The sequence below is a fragment of the Simochromis diagramma genome, unplaced genomic scaffold, assembly GCF_900408965.1.
Source record: "Simochromis diagramma unplaced genomic scaffold, fSimDia1.1 OVJJ01000320.1, whole genome shotgun sequence".
Taxonomy (NCBI): domain Eukaryota; kingdom Metazoa; phylum Chordata; class Actinopteri; order Cichliformes; family Cichlidae; genus Simochromis; species Simochromis diagramma.
The window spans coordinates 1,968,747-1,990,822 of NW_024386773.1; the positions used below are offsets into that span (position 1 = coordinate 1,968,747).

Sequence of the window (22,076 nt, forward strand, 5' to 3'; positions counted from 1 at the left end):
TCCCTTTGAAGCGGTTGGTTAAAAGACCAGGACAGTGTCAATAATTATCTTCAAAGTGAGTATATTGGAACCAAATAGTGCCAAATATTGGAACACTTACAATCAGCTGCCAAAAGCAAAAAATGTAATGCAGTCTGGACAATCAGATAATTCCTAGTTGCAAGGAAGATGTCATCTTTTTGCTCTAATGTGGCTGAGCCATAAGTCTGCTTGTGTCCTGCACTTGAGTCTAACCACCACAAGCCTGCAGTGATCTGTGACCATGGCAAAGGGGCAATTTTAATCCTCCATACTCTCCCTGCTCACTGAGAGATGTTTTATCTAAACAGGACACATTTGAAAATCCCATACAAAATGAATCTTAAGTTCAGTTGAGGGTATTCACACTGGAAATGTTAAAAGAAGAGATGGGGCATGAACTAAAGTCAGACAGTTTATAATGAAACAATCTCCCCAAGTTTCCCAAAGAAGGGAAGGAGCTTTGGTTAAAGAATAACAACAAAATACTTCTGCCATAAAGACAGTCATCACTCACACAACGTGAGGACAGTTGAAGGTCACAGAGAGGTCGCAGTCTATGGTCTTCATCATTGTAGTGTGGTGAAGCACGTGTCAGAAAACATCAGTACGCATTTTTAAACAGATCACAGATGTATAAATCTTTTTGTACTCAGTGTACATTTTTATTTTTATCTCTGTAAAGTTTTTTGTGCTATAGTGAAATATAATTTTTAACACAGCATTAATGCTAACTTATACCAAGAAAAGCTTAAAATTAGTGGGTATGCAAAGGATTTAGCTTAAGGCCTATTTTTAGTTTTTTCTAAACTGTCTTTTTAATTTAATCATTTAATTCTAATGAGAAATGACCTGTCCAACAACAAGCTTGGGTCTATATATGATATAGCTATTTTTTAAATTTGAGGAATAAAGGATTCATTATCCTTAGTACTATAAAAAACAAAAATAAAAAAAAATTATTTGCTTTTAAAGAGAATCGTGCACTATTATTTTCTTTTAGCTACTCTATCAAGATTTTTTCCAGAAACCTACTGCCTCCTGCATGCTGTATTTTGGTCAAAAGGTGTTTTTGTGTTAAATACAAATAACATGTACTGAACATGATAAACATGAAGTGAAATTAAATACCTATGTGCAAGAGCTTGATCAAAGTGAGACTGGTCCTGTTAAATCAGGAGACAGCTGTGTTTCTTTGAACTGAAGTAGCCCTCACTTTGAAACACGTCGCCAATGATGATTCATTAACAACCCCAACAATGATTTGTCCAAAATAAATCTAGGGTGGTTATTAAAGGCTCTTCTGCCAGGGGCACACAGAAAAACGTTAGTTCTGTCTGAAGAGACAAGGTGTGTTTCAAACTGAAAAAGCGGGATTTCCACAAGTGACCTCAGAAGACAACAAACTGTGAGTATAAGATCCAGAAACTTCCTAGAAACTCTTGCCGCTCTGATGTTTCTAAAACTGAATAACTTTAACCTGCTTTAACCATCTTGAACCAACTTTAACCCGTGATGTGGTCAACACAAAACTATGCAAATCATTTTAACTAGTGAATGTAATTTTTTAAAACATTTTGAATAAAAGTATAACTGCTTAACAAATGTAAAGCTGTTAAATGATTGTTGTTCTGCTTCAGTTAGAACTCACATTCAGGAAAACTCACATTCTTGAGTTCGGATTAATTTTGTTCGATCTGGACTTAAATAGTAATGAAAAGCTGAGAATTTGATTTGAGTGATTTGATTTATTGGGAGTTAGATGTTCATATATGGTACTATTTCTTAATGTACAACAACAGGTTTGATGTTTTTTTATTCTGTTGATCGCAGGTAAACAACATTTTTGTATTGTGTTTCAGAACAGTCACTGTTGGGGTTTTTACTTCAGATAGCTTTTACTCAAACCTCTCCAAATGTGTTCTAAAGGCACTAAATTAACAGTTTAGATGTGGCCAGTTTTTCAGGACTATGTATTAGAGATGGCACGATACCACTTTTTTATGTCCAATACCGATACCGATATCATAAATTTGGATATCTGCCGATACCGATATGAATCCGATATAGTGTATTTTTTAATCAATAAAACTATTTTTTTAATATATTGCTGCATTTTGTATAAGTTAATGCTCAAGTTTAAATAAACAACAACACTAAAGCTATTCTGTTATACCTGAATGTAAAAAATACACTGTACCCAAAATATTTCATAGTTCAGCAATACTGATCAATCTAATAAACTTAAACCTACTCCATCCTCCCTATTCTGGTATTTTAAAGAGTACGTAGCAGAAATATTAAGCAACCTAACTAATAGGGTTGCAAACTCCCAGCAAAAAAAATAAATAGGGAACCACCCTCCACCTCATGATTCTTAATCGACGTAATCAACTTTAATTTGATGCAATGTGGAAAAAAAATGCACAAAATAAATTATTTTTCAAGAATAATTAAATAGATTCAACATGTTTCTTCAACAGAATTGCAGACTTCACAGATCGTACCTTCCCAAAGGAAAAAGTACTATAGCTTACTAGGGTATATTAGACTTAACAGTTACTATATACAGTAATGGACTTCTATATATTTTACATAAGATTAAAACTTTGGGTGTAAGATTCAGATAATTATTTATTAAAAAGCTAGACATTTTAAATGAGAATAAGAAAGAAAAGTATGTCTTTGTGCCCCCCTTTTCACTGTTAATGCCCTATCGGGCCCCCTGGCTAAACTTTGCTAGATCCGCCCCTGCACAGTTACCAGCCGTCAGCTGCATAGAAAAGGATCCTCGAGTAGAAAGTAATATTAAATAAATTCTAACAACAGCTTATGTATAGATATCCTATTCAGTAATTTACGTCAGTATCGGACTGATACCGATACGTGATATCGGATCGGTCCATCTCTACTATGCATATAAGTGCTCACCTAACACATAAGCTAAACAATCAGTGACTAATTCACTGCAGATAAATATGAACACTCCTTTCATTATCAAAGAAAGGTCAGTAAGACAAAAGGCATCGTGTGTTTCGGGACTGTTGCTGTGCCCTGACTTCACAGCAGTCTGAACAGCTGACAGCTGTGGAGCTAAAGGGCCGGTTAGTGGAAAGTGTCCTGAGAAAAAACAAGAAACAAGGGCAGCGGGAGAAAATGACTAGAGGAGTGTATACTACACAATAGCAGATACTGACTTCATGTTTCCTAATCATTAAACGCGGATTAAACGGGATGTGATGGCTCTGGTTTCTGTTTTACTGAATTTTTTCACATGTACTTGAGGTCACTGCTAAAAGAAAAAATGTTTAAAAAGCTGTTCTTAATTATTGGCTTTAGTCTTCCAAAATAACATTGCACCGTATCCAAGGTCACTTCAGTAGTGGGCATTGAATGGTACTTAAATGGTTTGATGAGTGACTCAACACCTTGTATTTCATGAATTTACAAATGCAGAATTTATTCTACAATTCATTATTTAAGTACAGAATTCTTTATTTCGATGCGCGTGGCTCTTGTGGTCCTCCATAGTATTTTCCTTTATTTATCAACAGTTTATAGTTTAGTGAAACGGGTTCATCATTCCAAGCACTTCCTCGACTCACACCCCGGTATAAGAATAATTATAATAACTAAAAGAAAACTGAACCAAATAAAAACTATATCTAAAGATTTTCAAAAAGCAAAATCAATTCTTGAAACTTGGCTGAATTTTGAACAAAACTCCCATCTCAATAAGAAAACCTGGCATGTCTCTAAAATGAGCTGGGAGCTGATACTGATAGTGATTAAATCTGGGGTGGGAAGTAAACTTTCACAGAGACACAAATGAGAAACTGTGACTGTTGTGAAGGGCCGCACCAATAATCTAACAGTGAGCAAAAGTGAGTTCAGCTTTCTAGTGGGGCCCTTTACAACAGTTCGTTTTTCACGTGGCCTCTTAGGAAAACTTAATTAATGATTAAACCCTGTATGATTACAATTCCGTTTCTTATGAGTGAAGTTTGACTTTTTTCTGCCGCTCAATCAAAACTAACCTGTCTTTCTTTATACTCCCTGCAATAGGGAAGGTTTAAATCTTGCGATTTGCTTCACCTGTTGTTCATGCTATCGACCTCATGGTGTCGCTGAGGCACCGAGAAACAAACTCGCTTTCACGACCAGAGCGCTGGTGCATTCACTGACGACGACGACGTATGATCCGAACAGAGGCACCTATGCAGCTTAGCATGGCTAACATGCAAACCAACCAGCCGCCTCCAGTTGCCTTTACTGAGAGGCCATGTGGTCTAGGGAACAGTCTCCGCCTCGTCATTCAGAAACAACCCGCCCCTCCTTTCTCTGTCCCTGTGGTTCCTTTTGGTTGTCTATCATTGTCACCGCTCACACTGTCACTTCTCCACTCATGGACTCACTTGCGGTCACTTCTGGGAATTGCACTTGTCTTGTTGAGACTGGAAGATCTGGACCATTAGTATTTGACTCAGAAAGCTCCTGATGAGTTAACCCGGAATGGAAACATAAAGAATTACTGCAGACGTGAGACAGTTTTTTTTCCCCTAGGTATTCCTTTACGTTATGTGAAGTTTTTCTTTATGCTTCTTCTTTGTTTTGAGTGTGAGTGGACTCTTCTGCTGTTGTACTTTCCCCTACAGTAAACAAATTAGTGTTTATAGCTGCAGTTAAGCCTTAGAGCTTGTTGCTGTATAATGTAGGCCAAAGGTTACCGGTTACGCTGCAGCGAGGTTTAGTTATTTCCCCTTTAGCGTAACATCTCAGCTGCTCTGTGATCATGGCTACAAAAAGCTACCAAATACACCCACCACTATTGCGCAAATATTGGAACAGCTTGCATAATAATAAGCGCTGAAAGGGTTACTTGGACAAAACTGTAAAAGATAATGAAATTGTTTTTTCTTCTAGATAATGTTTGCAGCAGGTAGTGATGTAGGGTATGATAAGTTTTTTCTTTTTTCTAAAATCAAAACTGCTGTTGTCAGTGTACAATGTGTATAGTGACAGTATGTATTAAATATGTGTATATATGCAGTTGGTATCTGTCTTGAAGTTCAGATCCTCTGGGAGGTCTGTGAAGTACCCTAGCTGTTCCTAGGACTATGTTCTTTTTGTGTGTCTGGAATCTGTTGCAGCCACCTTTCCAGCTGCTAACCCTCCTGTTACCACTGGGACCATTTTGGATGTTACCAAAGTGGTTCCATGTACTTTAGTTGTTTCTTCAGCCCCCGGTACTTACTTATTTTTCTCCTTCTTTCTGATGTTGCTGTCATCTGGGATTGCTGCATCTATCACACCTGCGGTGTTCTGTTTCTTGTCAACAATCATTCTGCATATGGTTGGTTTGTCAACAGCTGCTTGTCTGTCAGAAACTCAAAGACCCACTGGGTCTGAGCCCTGTTATTTATTTAGAAACTGGGGACTTCTAATCCATATGTGGCACAGATGTTCCTGTAGACTTTCTCAGCCACTTGGTTGTTTTTTCTCACTGTATCCTTGCATCTTAAATTCTGCTACTGTGCACTGGACGGTCTCTGGGGCATTTTTGCACAGTCTCCAACTTGGATCTTGTTAGTTGTGGCAGACTCCTTTCTGTTCTGTCCATTGTTAGGAAAAAACAGCTTCGCAACATGTAGCTAAGTCAATAACACTGTGGAGATAAATCTATCATACTCAAGGTCTACAATCAAGTGACGCTTTCAGTGAATGTAAATTCAGAGTTTAAAATAAGGTACTGATAACACTTGAGCAAGATGACCAGATTAGACTTTGGACGTATGAAACGAAGTTTAACTTTAAGAGTACATAAAAGGCCAGGCCATGTTATCGGTTTAAAAATGATGCAGCTCATGTTCTGGCATGCCTTTCAGTTGATGAAGACAGAACTAAAGACAGGAAGACCCACAAGCAACTGAAAGCAGCTGCAGTAAACACCTTGGCAGAAACACAACATTCAGTGATGTTCATTGGTTCTAATCTTAATCCAAGCACTGGCTCCAAAGGATTTTCATCCAAGTATTAAAAACAGTCCCTATATTTATAATTTTGTTAGTTTGCCCAGTTAATTTTGAGTCTGTTGAACTGGGGGGCTCTGTCTAAAAATAATTGTAATTTCTAAACAGTTCATGGGAAATTCTTTACAAAATTTGTTCAATTAAATCAGAATAGACTGAATCCAATCTGATTGGATTTAACATCCCCTGTCGTGATGATGGAGGCAAAAAATCGTGTGTTATTCTGTGAGAATGACTTTGGCAGGTGCTTGATGTAAACTGCAACTTAACTGAGCAATATCATTCTTAATTTATCCTTAGATAAAATTACACCTTAAAATTCTACCAGTGCAATCTATATTTAAGCTCGTGAATCGACCATCTTGGATACAACTTTTGTTTTTTCAATAGGAAGAGGGCCATGTGACACACCAAACTTATTGGTAATGTCACAAGAAAAACAATGGCCTAAATGGCCACCATGGTCACCACCCATCTTGAGGAGTTTGCCCCCTCACATATACTAATGTGCCACAAACAGGACTTTAATATCACCAACTATTCCCATTTTATTACGGTGTATCCATATAAATGGCCCACCCTGTATAGTAGTGAATCAGGTGAATATTATATTATGCCTGGCTACACTGTAGCCTTTCTATAAACTATAAACTTTCTATTATCTTTGATTTTTTTTTTTACAGTAAATAAAGTTCTTTCAAAAACATGCATTTTACTATTCTCAAAGACATAAAGATATGTTTATTTGCACCTTATAGTTGATGAAAGCATTTGTACACATGCTGTGGATAAACTGGCCCTGAATCTTCTTAAGCAATAGTGTCAGCCCCCTGAGTAACTTCCACCCAGGTTGTTTTTAAAGTCCAGGTCTATAAAAATATAATCACAGCACACACGATGACTTCACTTTGGTAACGTTGCTGAACTATGACTCAGCTGAGCTAACAGTCAGAAGGCGGTGCCAACAAAGACCACATAAAGTTAGAACATTAGTTTTCAGCAGTTTGCAGTGACGTCACTAACTGAACAGAGAATTAAGGGAACAAAACTAACTGATAAATTAGTCCCACTGAATGTTTAATCCCATCACTAAGTAAAACTATTATCATAAGACAGGCTAAGACTTGTTAGGGAGTTAAAGTTGGCGTGAGTAGTATTATCTTCCTTTTATCTCGGTCTCTTCTCACGCAAAGGAGACAGAAATGTTGCAGAGAAGGCAAAAGAAGACAGAAAAAGGTTATGCGAACCATTAATTTATATCGTGTTATAATTTTATAGTCAATGCTATATAATCTTTTATTAATGTTAATTGAACCAGACCTATGATTGGCTGCAATCTGCCACAACCTATTGGAGTGAGAGAAAAGAGATGAGAAATATAAGGAGCATTAATGCAGTAGCAGCATATTTGAACATTTATATGAAGTAAAAGAAAAGAGTTTGATAGTTCTCAGTATGTCATGGGAAGTCTGGGCTGGGTTATCCATGGCATAAATAAGACATCGTTCAGGGTCATTCAGTCTGGTCCAAACTAGAAATTTATCAAAAAGGAAAAGTCCTGTGCTTTTACTTATCAGACATTTTGCAAAATTCTAATATGATAGCTGAGCAATTTTTCCCCCATTGATATATGCCTTAGTTCAGAGCCCAACACCAAAATATGGATCCGTTTAGGATCACATGGCTTCTCTGAGTAAAAAGAAACCAAAGTGTTCAGAAAATGCTTCGAGTTGAACTCATCGACTAATCTGGACAACAAAGAACAAACTAAAGCTGTGAAACCAGCCACACAGTCCTCACAATGCTAAAATCTGCACAGGATCAGAAAGGCACACGTGTTCTGTTTCAGCCTTACAGCCTTCGAGTTAAAAAGCCTGTTACTACAATTCTGTAAATTCAGATTACGTCAGAGCTAGGTGTCATTCATATACAATTGTCTAGCTACTGCATCCACACCCGGCAGTGTCCAGTGTCCGGCAGCCTCGCCTCTGTCAGTGCGCCCCAGGGCAGCTGTGGCTACAATGTAGCTTGCCATCGCCAGTGTGTGAATGTGTGTGTGAATGGGTGAATGACTGAATGTAGTGTGAAGCGCTTTGGGGTCCTTAGGGACTAGAAAAGCGCTATACAAATGCAGGCCATTTACCATTTACACCCATACCGAACAACCAACACTTACACTGCAAGAAGTTCAACTTGATTTCAGGTCATCTAGAATTTTCCATATTGTGACATATCTAAGAGAACTGACTGCAAAATATTCAACAGTTTTTATCAGAATATACATGACTGTGAGCACAATATGAAAAAAAAAACGATTTTATTTACATTTCATAATAATTATGGACATATCCATTTATCACACATTTTTTTACTCAAAAATAACAATGTTGGCATTAGCCAGGAAGATTAGGTTTTAGTATCCATAGTGATTAGACAAGCTTTCCTGTACACAAGCTTTAAAGACTATAAAGCTTTTCTTTTGCTATTCTAGTGTTTACCTGCCACATAAAAGCAACACATACTGTAATTGCCATACTCCAGCATCTAGTGTTAGTTTTTTTCTCTTGGTTGGCTCATTAAATGATCCATAAAATACTTTAGAAAAGCTGTTTTTTAGCATCTCAGCATTTGAACCTTCTTACTACTGTCGTAGCACACATAGTTTCCAGTCTGTCTGCTTCACTCCCACATCAAATCCTAGCCAGCCACACAAAAGCAACATTGATGAAAAGATTTATTCTCATACCAAGCTGCACCGACCCTTTTCTGACCTAATGCAGCAAGACTGCTGGCATTGTGCTGATAATGAACGCTAATGTCCTGTAATTAACTCACATCACTATTCCTGAAGTGATTGGTGATTTTGTTATTGTGTGGCTTACTTGGCACTGATGTGTGCAGATAACCAGATGGTCTCTGGAATATCAAATTTTGCGCCTTCCAAATCATCTGTTTTGGTCAAAAATGTAATCAAATGTACCTAAATGGGCTTTCTTCCCTTCTTGTTAAAGGATAATGGAAAAGCCCCATGATCCAGATGACAACTTCAAGCTGGATAAGGGCACAGCCGAACCTGAACCCAGCACCCATACGAGAGGACAGTGGTCTAGCAAAATTGAGTTCCTCTTGGCTGTTGCTGGGCAGATCATAGGGCTGGGAAATGTGTGGCGGTTTCCTTACCTATGCTACAAAAATGGAGGAGGTGAGTATCAAAATAGTGAACAAATGTAGACACTATATTGTGCTGTGGCTGTCTACCTATTTAGCTCCTCTTTTCCAGTTTTACCGTCTCCAAATAATGAACTTGGGATCACTGGTTTGCAGAAAGCTGTTTTGAAGTCTGGAGCTTCCTTAAAGACCCCATAAGTTATAAGCTATCTCTAACAATGGGTGATAGACTTTATCAGCAAGATGCATTGTACTGAACTGTATGTATTTATACTTAATGGTTAAAAGGGTTAAATTAAACACATTCTCAGAATCTCTTTCAGTACAACTTTCAGTTGAATTCAGCTTTTTTCAATTCAGTTTGATTTATGTTGCAACAAATCACAAAACATTCACCTCAGGGAACTTTTAAGGTGAAGACCTTACAATGTTAGAGAGAAAACACCACAGGGGACCACCCTGTGAAGTAAGCATTAGGTGGCAGTGGGAAGGAACTCCATTTTAACAGGAAGAAACCAGCAGAACCAAACTCGGGGAGGGGCATCCATTGGCCTCAGGCGGTTTGGGGTGATGGTAAAGAGAAAAGAAAAAAAGGGCTTAACGAGGCAGAACAAAACACAAACTATAGAAGAGAGAAGATAAACTTGCTCACTCGCCCAGCATCCTGATTCTATAGCAGCATAACTAAGTGATAGTTCAGCAGCCATCCCCATAATTATACATATTTTTTAATGTTAATGTTAATTAGCTGATTACATGAACTTAACTACAGAGCCCAGAACCACTGTTTATATTAGGCTGTTAATGTTTCCTTTGGGCCTTTTAAAAATAAATTTGGAGGAACTGCATTTCTGTGTCAGCTTCCCTTTTGTTTATTTCTGTATAACTAAGCCAAATTTTATATTTTAGTTCAAAATATATCAATTTAAAAGAACTCAAAGGAACATAATCGACACAGTTACTTTAATCTGTTTTTCATTTTTAATTCTATCTTAGCTGCATTTGTTTAAAAATCCTGTCAGTTTGACATTTGTGTAGAGTGGCAGAGAAAGATCGTTTTAAAGGAATTTACATCATAGTTAGGAAAAGATAATCAAGTGAATCCATCCAGTTTCTTAACTCTTTATCCAATTCAGGGTTGTAGGGAGTCTGGAGTCTATCCCAGCTGTCACTGAGAGAGAGGCAGAATGCATCCCGCACATGCTGCCAGATTATCACAGGGCTAACACAAAGAGACAACCATTCATGCTCACATTCACACTAGTCACCAATTAACCTAACAAGCATGTCTTTGGACTGTTGGTGGAAGCCAGATTACCCAGAGGGCAAAGTTTTCCCTCTGGCACCCAGGCACAAACAGAACATGCAAACTCCACACAGCGAGACAAAGCCTGGAGTATTTTTGGATTTCCAAAAATAATTACATTTGGAAGAAAAATATTTCAGAAAGTAACAAAACACAAATTAAGTTTTAAAAGAAAGGTCTTTTTTAAAATGAACTAAAACAATGTCTATCTTATTTAGAGATTAGATGCAAAGTAAGCCAGTGTTGATCTCCCCCGGGATTGACCTGTGTCAGTGTGATAACCCTGGATTAATAAAACAGTTGAATCGATCAATACAAACAACTTATGTGGTGCAACTTTGGATTTTGTCCAGGGGTGTTCTTCATCCCGTATATACTCTTCCTCTTCGCCTGCGGCATACCCTTGTTTCTGCTGGAGACGTCTCTTGGCCAGTACACGAAGCAGGGAGGGATTACCTGCTGGAAGAAAATTTGCCCCCTTTTTGAAGGTAAAAATCTCTCTCTTAAATTTTTTTTGGAAGTTTTCATTTATCAGACTACCAATAAAGAAGAAAACACAAGTTAAGATCATACTGTATGCTAACAAGCTATGACAAGGTCTTTAATTAATTAATGAAGCTGAATCTAATTATAAATAGAAAACCTGTGGAAAATATTAGTATGTTTTTAAATGCATATTTTAATCACAAACTGCACATTTTACTCACATTTTCCTGCTGTTGTAGCATTTGATGAGAAATTATGAATTTTTATTATAATTCCTCATTTTCTTACAAAACTATTTTCCCCCTAGAACATTATACTGTAAACGATCAGATGCTGTATTCCAGGAAACCTGAGTTTTGAGTCTGACACTTATGCAACAGTTGTGTAACAAACTTAAACTTTAAAGTTTAACAAAGCTCCTTTTCTGATTATTGGAAAGACAAAAGCTTTTTTAAGAAACTCGCAGATCTGCATCAGGGGTTTCATCTTTCACATTACTTACACTGGTTGAACATTACCTCTTCTTTGATTGCCAGCCAGGGGACTTGTATACTATTAGCTCCTTTCTTACTTGTTGTCTGTGTTTCCCCTCTACAATTGTGCACTGCACTACATTTACTTTGGCACAAAACCTCGTTTATGTAATTTAAATATATGCCATCATTTAAATATGTATTTATTTTTCAAAGTGCGTTGGGTTGTTAACAAGTATTTATATTAACATACTGGACACAGTGCGTTTCTTTAATTATTCTATATGTATGTGATTTTGCCTCCTTTTAAGTGTTTAATTTGTTCCCTTTTTGTTGTTTTTCAGGCCTTGGTTATTGCAGTGAAGTGGTTGTTTTATACTCCAGCATTTATTACATTATCATATTAGCCTGGGCATTCCTATATCTCTTCTCCTCTTTCAATTCTGAGCTTCCCTGGGCAAGCTGCAAAAACAGCTGGAACACTGGTAAGTCCCACTATGTGATTAGAAATGCAAAAACAAAGAAGTAGCTAAACATCATGAGAGCAATTATGACTCACTGCATTTTAACAAGCTTTGGGGGACTCATCATGATACTAGCTGGTTTCCATTTTTTACATGTTAGGTTGCTTTTAATGTCATAACATTGGCTGTTTGAGGGTTTTATTCGATTCTGGCACAATGTTGGCACTGAGGGTTTTTTGTGTCTATAGAGCAAAGGCTGGAAACATTTTATCTTATGAAGGACTAGCACTCAGTATTCTTCACTCATGCTGACATTTATTAATAATAGCAGTTGAAAAATTTAAGTGTATTTTAGCACTGACAATTTTACATTGCTTTATACAGTATATGGATAAAAAAAAATTGCAGGCCACACTTCAGTTTTCAGTCCCATTGCCACAGGTGTATAAAATCAAGCACCTAATTATGCAGTCTGTCTTTGCAAATAATTTTTGAAAGAATGGAACATTCTAAAGAGCTCACTGAGTGTCATAACATAACACCAGTGTACCAAGTGCCGCTTCTTCTCATGTAGGTATTCCACAGACAACTATAAGTGGAATTATTGGAAAGTGGAAATGTTTGGGAAACAGAGCAGCTCATCCACGTAAAGTTACAGAGCAGGGCCATCGAGTATGGAGGCTTTTAGGGTGTAAAAGTCACCAACACTCTGCTGACTCAGTAACTGCAGAGATCCAAACCTCCTCAGGAAAAAACGTTTTATTCGGAAGTATCTTTTTACCATGTAGCTGGCTGCTACATGCACTATATGGACAAAAGTATTGGGCTACACCTAGCCATGCCGCCTGCCCTTACAACATTTGTGAAAGAATGGGTGGTTCCAAAGAGCTCACTGAATGTGGCATCCTATGAATGGTACTGTCATGGGATGCCACATATAAATATTCTTATTAAATTAAAAAAAATAGGTGTATGCTTACTTAAAATCTAGTTATGAGAACCACTGAAAAGCCTTACTTGGTGTACACCAGCAAACTGATAACAATTTTATGGCAACACCAACAAAGTCTTTACTCACCACAGCACTTTCCAGTTGGCCATAGTCAAGTCAACTACTGGTCATTGCCATTGATTTAGTGGGAATGCTTGCAGCACCACTTGGTGCCTGAGTAAAACTCTCAACCTTCTCTTCCAACCCAGTAAAATGAAAGAGGCACCACCTTGTGGCTTTATTCAGCACTTCACGCAAGTGAGTTTCCCTCTCAGGGGGACAGAATACTAAAGCCAGCAAACAACAATCACACACGCACACAAATAAACAACAGTCAGCAATCTAATGCAGTCACACAAACTTAGATCACTGTCTTTTTATTATTTATTGTTTTTTTTATGTAATTGGTGGAGACACTGAAATAATCCCTCCACCCCCTCCTTCAGCAAACATAAAGTAGAAAACACCTTCTGTAGTCACACATGTTTTATTTAATATAGCAAACTACAAATGAAGAACCAATTTGTTATGTGAATAGAAAAGCTTATGTAATAAAAATCAGTAGAACACTAGCACAGCTTATATGTAAGAATAAAAAAGAAAAAAAAATACCAAAATGTAACTGAAGATCTTTGTTAACACAGACCAAGGCTTTGACAAGATGTGTTATTTGACCTTTCTTTGTTTGTGCTTTAAATCACTTGTTGACATTTCTCAGAAACCTGTGTGGAATTTGACAGAAAGGCTGATTATTTCAACATGACTATACATGAAAATGCAACTTCACCAGTGAGAGAGTTTTGGGAGTGAGTAACTTTTCCAAAATCCAAAAACTTTTAAGGCATTATTTGGACAAGTGAATCGGCATTTGTGAGTTATGACCATCACTAACTGTCAACTGCAGGCGAAGAGTTTTGAATATAACTGGAAGCATCAATGAGTTGGGCAATATTCGATGGGAGTTGGCTTTGTGCCTTTTGTTGTCCTGGATCATCTGTTACTTTTGTGTGTGGAAAGGTGTCAAGTCTACTGGGAAGGTAAGACATGGGCTTAATACTTTTTTTCCTTCTGGTACACAGTGTAACAAATAACAGAATCTGCTAGTGCCTAAAAACACAGTAATATGTTACACACCAAACATGCCTCTGTCTTTATAGTTTAATTACCTATTAGAGACAGGATGTGATTGTACACAGTTTAAGGCTAACCATAAATATGAGCCAACATTATTACAGTCCTTTATGATTCAAAGATATCAAGCTAAGCCCAAACTTTTGTTCCCACTGCACTTAAATTAAAGGTACAACCAGCAGCAGGCCAGGTTAAAATAGATGGAGATGAAGTATCTTTCTGAAATATCATGAAGAACATGCCACAAACATGTTTCTTAGTAATCATCTTTGCTTCCCTGGCTTTATCCTTTGTCCCCTTTCCTTCCCATTCATTGATCGTCACTGTTTATATATTTATTGAGGGTGGACATGAGCTACATACGCACACCAGGGCAGGGCAGATAAGAGATTGTATTTTATGCAACAATGACGGTGTTTATTTTTAATAAATACAAAAGCAGAATACAAAGTTGTGGACCTGTGATATCAATAAAAACTTCCTCTTTCAACTTGTTGCACTCTTTGTACCACTAAAGCAGAAAGATTTACACAGCTATATGCTGGATTTTATGCTAAAATGGTTATATAAGGTATGTAATCATTGAAACATACTTACTAATTAAATTTGATTACCCCATTTAAAAATAAATGGGAGTGTTGCACTTAGACCTGATTTGATAGTAGTATCTATGCCAGATAGCAGTGAATTTCATGATATGAAGTTGAACTGTAATCAGTTTTCTGATCTTCTTTTGATCCTCTTCATCTGCAGATGTACTCTGTATTTGTTGATTAACTGTTAGCATGCCAACTAAATAAATGGTGAACATGACGTTACTTGCTGAGAGCTGCAAATCCTGCAAGATTTAGTATTTTGAACAAGGTAATGTGCAGACAGTGTTGTGCCAGCATTAAAAAGGCAAAAGAAGCTGTCAGAAAGATTTTCTTTAATCTAAAGCTGCAATTTGCTTTCTTGAAAATTTAAATTGTGCGTTGGACTTAAGGAGTAGTGAACTGCAGTTTTCCCTGGGTGGCAAGAATAAAGAAAAAATCAGCAGCATGTGTTTAGTTTGAGATACACTGTGTGAAACTAAAGCTTCAATGTGAGGTTAAGCAGTGTTCGGTGTATGTTCTGAAGCACAGAGGGAGTGTGATTACATAATATCGGCAGTGAATGTTCATAACTTGGCCACATCATTCCTCCTCTGCAGGTAGTTTATTTTACTGCCACATTTCCATATGTGATGCTGGTGGTGTTGCTTGTTCGTGGACTCACGTTGCCTGGGGCCATAGATGGGATCAAGTTTTACCTGTACCCAGATCCATCCCGTCTCGCTGATCCCCAGGTACAAACACCATTCATGACTTCCCACTCTAAATAAAATGTGGTTATACTCTTTAACTCCTGCATAACCATGTTGCATCATCAAACTTCTTACAAACAGTGATGGGTTACTTATGTGTGTTAGACTGTGTTAAAACTTTCAGTGCATTTGCAGATGATTGCTTTGCTGATGTCACATAGGGTAAAACATTAGCAAATGTTCTGTACAGATGCACTATGTGCAGTCCAACACACACACACACACACACAATAAAAAACAAATTCTCATGTAATTGAATGTAGGGGTGGGGAAATGACCTTTTTTTCTTTTGCAGGTGTGGATGGATGCTGGCACACAAATATTTTATTCCTATGCTATTTGCATTGGGTGTCTAATTGCACTTGGCAGCTATAATAAGTACAACAATGACTGCTACAAGTAAGTAAAATGTTTTTTGTTTTTTAATGTAAGAATATCACAAAATATCACAGTTTTAATGAAAGAAGAAGAATGTAACATAAAACATATAAAATCATTATGACAAAACTGGAAAAAGCAGGTTTCTTTAATGCTTTTTACTAACACTAATAACTTTCTTCTTCTATTTACCATTATCCAAAAATATCTCCCTTGAGTCATGTGTCATGCCATGAGCTACTGATATGGAAAAAACAGGTTGTGTGTCACAGTTAGGCAAGAAACATGCAAACCGTGGTTCAGGGGATTGGGAAGCTCATCTTGTAACCAGAAGGTTGCCAGTTCGATCCCCTGCTCTGTCTGTCTTGGTCGTTGTGTCCTTGGGCAAGACACTTCACCTATCGCCTACTGGTGTTGGCCAGAGGGGCCTATCAAGGCTTGCAGGATGAGCCGTGTGGAATTTAATGAGGACCCAAGATGCAGGCAGCTGAGATACAGGGGAGTTTTTATTGAGAAGGTGGAGATACAAACAGAAACGGCAGAGGAGCGGAGGAAACTAAACTGGAAAAAAAACTAACCTGAAGCGCTAACTGGAGAGCTGGAAGAAACATAGAAACACAGGGAATTAACACAGATGAACCAGCAACATGTGGGAGAAGACACAGGGCTTAAATACACACAGCAGTAATCAAGGGATGGGAGACAGGAGGGGAACACACCTGGGAGAAATCACAGATGACGAGACAGGGGAAACGTAACCTGAACACACTCACATGAGACAAGGACCTTCAGAATAAAACAGGAAACTAACAGACACAGAGGACCAGACAAGACACTGAACTTAACAGACAGACTCACGAGCAGACACAGTGACACCATGGATAGACAGAGGGAACACAGACATGCATGAAACAAAACCCTAACACATAACAAACCTAAACAAAAGACATAACAGAATAAACTAAGAACATAGAATAATATAAAGAAACACAAAACACTGAGTTGTCAGACTCAGGACCATGACAGGGCCGATGGCGCGATATGGCAGCCTCGCTTCTGTCAGTCTGCCCCAGGGCAGCTGTGGCTACAGCTGTAGCTTGCCTCCACCAGTGTGTGAATGTGAGAATGAATGAATAGTGGAATTGTAAAGCGCTTTGAGGGTCTCGAAAATCGCTATATAAATGCAATCCATTATTATTATTATTATTATTATTATTATAAACCCTTACTGACTTTAATACAAAATAATTTGATGTAATTTGTTCTCTTTTTATTTTAGGGATTGTGTGTATTTGTGCCTTCTGAACAGTGGGACCAGCTTTGTTGCTGGCTTTGCCATATTCTCTGCACTTGGATTCATGGCATATGAGCAGAACACAGATATATCCAAAGTGGCAGAGTCAGGTGAGTTTATAAAAGAAAGTGTGAAAAGACACAAGGAGCTTTACAATGAACAATTTAGACCTGACAGCATTTACGGATGTAATATTATTTACATGTTCGTATGGGAGAATGTTACAAGCTTGTCTTTGTATGTGCAGTGGATGGCGTTTCTCATCTGTTTTTAGAAGAGGATAAATGCCAGCTACACTTTACACCTTACAATCAATATATGCGTGTATACTCTCACCGACCTCTGTTAGGTATAACTGGTTAGTAGCAGGTTGGGCTTCCGTTTCCACTGTATTCTCTTATTCTCTGCAGGTCCTGGCTTGGCATTCATTGCCTATCCTCGAGCCGTCGCCATGATGCCTTTTCCTCAGATCTGGGCAGTATTTTTTTTCGTTATGATCATCTTGCTGGGGCTGGACAGTGAGGTAAGCTCTGTTTTGTTTTGTTTTGGGGGTTTTTTGGTGGGGGGGTGAAGGGGGAGGGACAACTGAAATAAACTGAAATGGAAATTTACATTTTTTTAAAAACAATTTTAAACTTACTTACGTTCCACTAAATATGATTGTTATCTGGCTCAGGCCTGGCGCAGGTTCTCTATTGAGATGCAGATTAAAACAGTTTAATCTTGAGCAAAAATTATGCATTTTTAATGGTAAGTATATAACTTAGAGGTTTGTGTTTCAGTTTGTGGGTTTGGAAGCTCTCACAACAGCCATTTCCGACATGAATCCAGCCTTCTTCCACGTCGGCCACCGACGTAAACTCTTGCTGCTTGCTGTCAGTGTTGTCAGTTTCCTCATCGGCCTTGTGATGGTTACAGAGGTAAGAACAAATTTAAAAGTCACATGTTTGTCACAATAACTGCATTTATTTTATATGCTAAAGCTCGAAAGCTAATGAAACTGCTCCACACACAGGGTGGACTATACATCTTCCAGGTGTTTGACTACTATGCCTGCAGTGGAATGACTTTACTTCTCATTGCCGTACTGCAGTCTGTAGGTGTTGGATGGGTATATGGTAAGTTCATGAATTACAGAAATATCAAAGTGTCTTCATAATGAAACAAATTTTTCCTCAACTCTGTGTTTCCATCTTTTCACAGGTGCAGATCGATTTTATGACAACTTAGAGGACATGATTGGATACAAGCCTTTACCCCTAATAAAGTACTGTTTGAAATATGTCACTCCAGTAATTTGCACGGTGAGTTGCAGCAAAAGTTAGTAATGCTCTGCAGCCCTTCCCGCCCATTCTTGCACAGCACATGTCAGTAATGTCAGACAGACATTATTAATCGAGACAAACTCTCTTATCTAGTAGGTGATCATCAGTTTTGCTGACTTAAATGGTAGCTGTTAGTGCAATATGTTATTAACTCTGACTGACTTCATTACTTAAGTTAGGATTAATTCTGTGAGCTGGTGAAAAAAACTCTCCATCTGAAAGTAAAAAATGTCAGTATGTGTTCCAGCATTTATAATTCATCAAAGTAAAATCACATTATTTGGTTATTTTTAGTAATGAACTAAGACAAAAATCCTTGATGGGGAAGTATCATTTTAGCATTTACTAGCCAACAGTTTTGGGTGTGCAGCTAGCCATGCAGTCTCCCATTATTTGTGAATGAATGGGAAGAGCTTACTGAATTTGAGCATGGTAATGTCATAGGGTCCCACCTTTGCAACACGTCATGAAATTCATGAAATTTCTTCCTTCCTAGATATTCCATGACTAAGTGTTACTTTTGGAAAATTGTTAGGTTAAGCACCACAGCAACTGATGGCGTCAGACCACATGAAGTTACAGAGCAAGGTTGCTGACTGCTGAGGTGCATAGTGTGTAAAAGTCTCCAACACTCTGCTGACTCTCTGCTGACTCATAGAGCTCTGAGCCACCACTGGCGTTAACATAAGCAGAAAAACTGTGGACTAGGAGCCTCATGAGATGGGTTTCCATTCCCCACGTAGTATGTAATTTATTCCATATTTACCTCTTCCATTGTAATTTTCAGGGAACGTTTATTTTCTCCTTGGTCAAATACACTCCACTGAAGTTCAACAACACACTAGAGTATCCATGGTGGGGTTATGCTCTAGGCTGGTGGTTTACACTCTCCTCTACGCTCATGGTTCCCTTCTGGATGCTGTACAATCTGAGCACCACTCCTGGTACACTGCGACAGGTGAGCTATTTGTGTATGAATATAAATTTCCAAAAAACTGTTTCGGTTCATCTTTTATTAAAACCAATATTCTTCTTTGTTAGAGGTTCTCCATCTTATGTACTCCAGCTGAAGACCTCCCTCTGACCAAATCAGAGAAAAAGGCTCTTGAACTGCTTAACTTGCCATCATCCTTCGATAACACAGTGTTCTAGAATAAACATGAAAAGTGAAGCAAACTCAGATGTATTTTACAATTAACACAGTTATAAGGAAAATCTAACATTAAATCCAGTGGCTCAATCCTCTGTAGCGCTGCATCATTCCAGTCTGTTTGGAATTTAACCCCTTAAAACACTGATATTTATTTTGTGTCCCCATCTAACTGGCTAGATAAACCAGTGAGATTAATTCAACCAAAAACTACAACCTGAATGAATTCACACAAACAAGAGGTGATTGTAAAAAAAAACTGCGTAAAGACAGTCTGAGCACAAATGTGTAGTTTCCCTGAGTTTGGGATGGCATCTTCATCATCTGATTTCCAGTCCAAAACCAGAAGAGGAAACCACAGAAACGTCAGAAATAAGAATATGGAACCAGAGAGGATGTGGAGATTGCTTAAAGAAAATGGTTTAGGCCATGATTTCATTTTCTATATTATTGCTTCTGACGATTGTCTTGTTCATGTTTGTTCTGATAACCCATCTCTACAGCAAGGACTAGTTCTGAAATTTCTCTCGTGGCCATTTGCACTGAGCATATTATTTGACATTTTAAATTGCTCCTCATCCAAAGTTCATTAGTAAGAAGCATATTTTTTTCAGGTTTACCTTCATCTGAGTATATTGAGCTATCTGCTTTCACTGTGTCTGATTACAAAGCTCTTTTTTAAACCCCAGCTATTCGTACATCTTTATGATACTTGCACTATTGTTAATCACAATTTATATCAGAGCTATTAGTGGAATACTTAACATGATATTCATGTGATGAATCGCTGGGAAATTTGTCATGTGGTGAAAAATTTTACGTACCTTTAGCATACGGTAGACTGTTTCTGATGCCATAGTTGGAGAAGGGAGAGAAGTTGATGCCTGATTAATTCTGTCACATTAAAATGTTGCATTTACAATCATGGAAAAAATAATGGTGTATTTATTATGAAAATCCTTCTTCTTTTATATAAAAGACAGCACAGGGTATTTACACCTACACAAATGTGCCTCATGTTTAAATCAAAGTCTTTTTGGGACTATTGCCTGTTATGGTTTCAAGCAACACCATTTTGCAAACATTCATCCTTTTGTAATGAGCACTTATTAAGAAGAAAGGTTTCTGTACACCAAGTGTTTTTGTCTCTTACATTGTAGTATTACATTTTGTGGTCAAGGCCTCAGGCTGTAGAACTCTTTTGAGTAAAATAATACTGACAGTTACTTGACAAACCCTTACAGATGTAACACCTTAGTTACTTTAAGGCCAGTATGAATTATACAGATGGTGTAAACTGTAACTAAAAAACAATGACAGAAGGGAGTTTGTCAAGCAATAAGCATCCAATCAATTGAAACCCTGAACACTGTGTTTATCTGAGCCATCTGGCTGTCCCAATACAGAAGTGTTTGTGACCTCTACAAAGTACTGATACTGTAAATATTGTATATGGGTTTTTCATGTAGGCAGCAAATGCAGCATTACGATAACTGCGTTATGTATTATAAACCTGTTAGAACCAAGGAAAACTCAATATGGTAATATTGATTATAAAATACATTTTTCTGCTGTATTTTCAACTTTTTTTTCTTTTCAGAAACCTTCCTTATCGAGTGTCCAAATTTATATTTTTAATATTTTGTATCATATGTCATTGAGAGTTGTGGCAACATTTTTATGTATAACATGTGGAGTGTGATCTAAAGGTTCTGGGAACTGGCCTTTAAAAATCAAAGCAGTGGCGACCCTGAATGGTGATCCTAAGGATTGGTCAGAGGCCAGCTTGAAATCTTTTATGTTGTTGGTTTTTTCTTTGTTGTTTTTATTGTTTTTTCTTTCTTTCTTTAAAAAGAAGGTTTTCTGAACTTTTGAATCACACCTCTGCACTGTGCAAATTTTGTAATAACACATTTTTTCATGTGAAAAATCATATTGACATTTACACTGTAATTTTTTTTATAATCCACTGTTGCCACTAGATACAAAAGGAACAAAAAGGTTTGCTTTCTTTTTTTTTTTTTGAAGTGTTGGTATGATGAACTGAATCAAAGCTTTGGTTTGTAAATGTTAATTGAATGATTTTATTAAACAACGTGCCATTCTTTAAATATGATCTATAATGAGATAATCATATGTTAATATGATAAATATTATTTATGTATTTCCTCATGTCTTCCTATTACTATTTGGTTAAACTGACATTAGAATCATTCCTTAGGATTTACTGCAGCAATGACCAGTGAGGTGACTGTGGTAAAATCATCATTTGCAGACAGACTTAATAAAATCTTAATAAATTCACAACTGTTTTGCCTTTTGATTGTCACTACACAGATCCAGAGGAGAGTCTGAAAAAGTAAAAATGGCAGTTTTTCTGTGCCCTTGAATGACATGAGAACATTTTAATTTTCTGCTAATGCTTTTAAGAAAACAAGGTGCCCTTTAATTCTTCACCTGAATTGTTCAGTCTTGCAGATATGTAATAATAGATTTATTTTATACAACTCTTTTCTTT

At 37.4% G+C, this 22,076-nt stretch overlaps 1 protein-coding gene across 3 annotated transcripts; it reads left to right on the forward strand.

The window, feature by feature from the left end:
- Positions 1-1,306: 1,306 nt before the first annotated feature.
- On the forward strand, positions 1,307-21,865 carry LOC120715672 (sodium- and chloride-dependent GABA transporter 2-like). Of its 3 annotated transcripts, none has more exons than XM_040002771.1 (15): positions 1,307-1,426; positions 9,059-9,249; positions 10,875-11,009; positions 11,825-11,965; positions 13,654-13,741; positions 13,840-13,972; positions 15,259-15,393; positions 15,707-15,810; positions 17,069-17,193; positions 17,494-17,606; positions 17,866-18,003; positions 18,099-18,201; positions 18,287-18,387; positions 19,196-19,366; positions 19,450-21,865. In XM_040002771.1, the coding sequence occupies exons 2-15, from the start codon at positions 9,063-9,065 to the stop codon at positions 19,558-19,560; spliced, it is 1,785 nt and encodes a 594-aa protein (XP_039858705.1). In that variant the 5' UTR covers positions 1,307-1,426; positions 9,059-9,062; the 3' UTR covers positions 19,561-21,865. The 3 variants fall into 3 exon arrangements, with proteins under 3 accessions (XP_039858705.1, XP_039858699.1, XP_039858695.1); XM_040002765.1 differs by lacking the exon at positions 1,307-1,426 and adding an exon at positions 4,282-4,581; XM_040002761.1 differs by lacking the exon at positions 1,307-1,426 and adding an exon at positions 4,283-4,557.
- Positions 21,866-22,076: the final 211 nt, after the last annotated feature.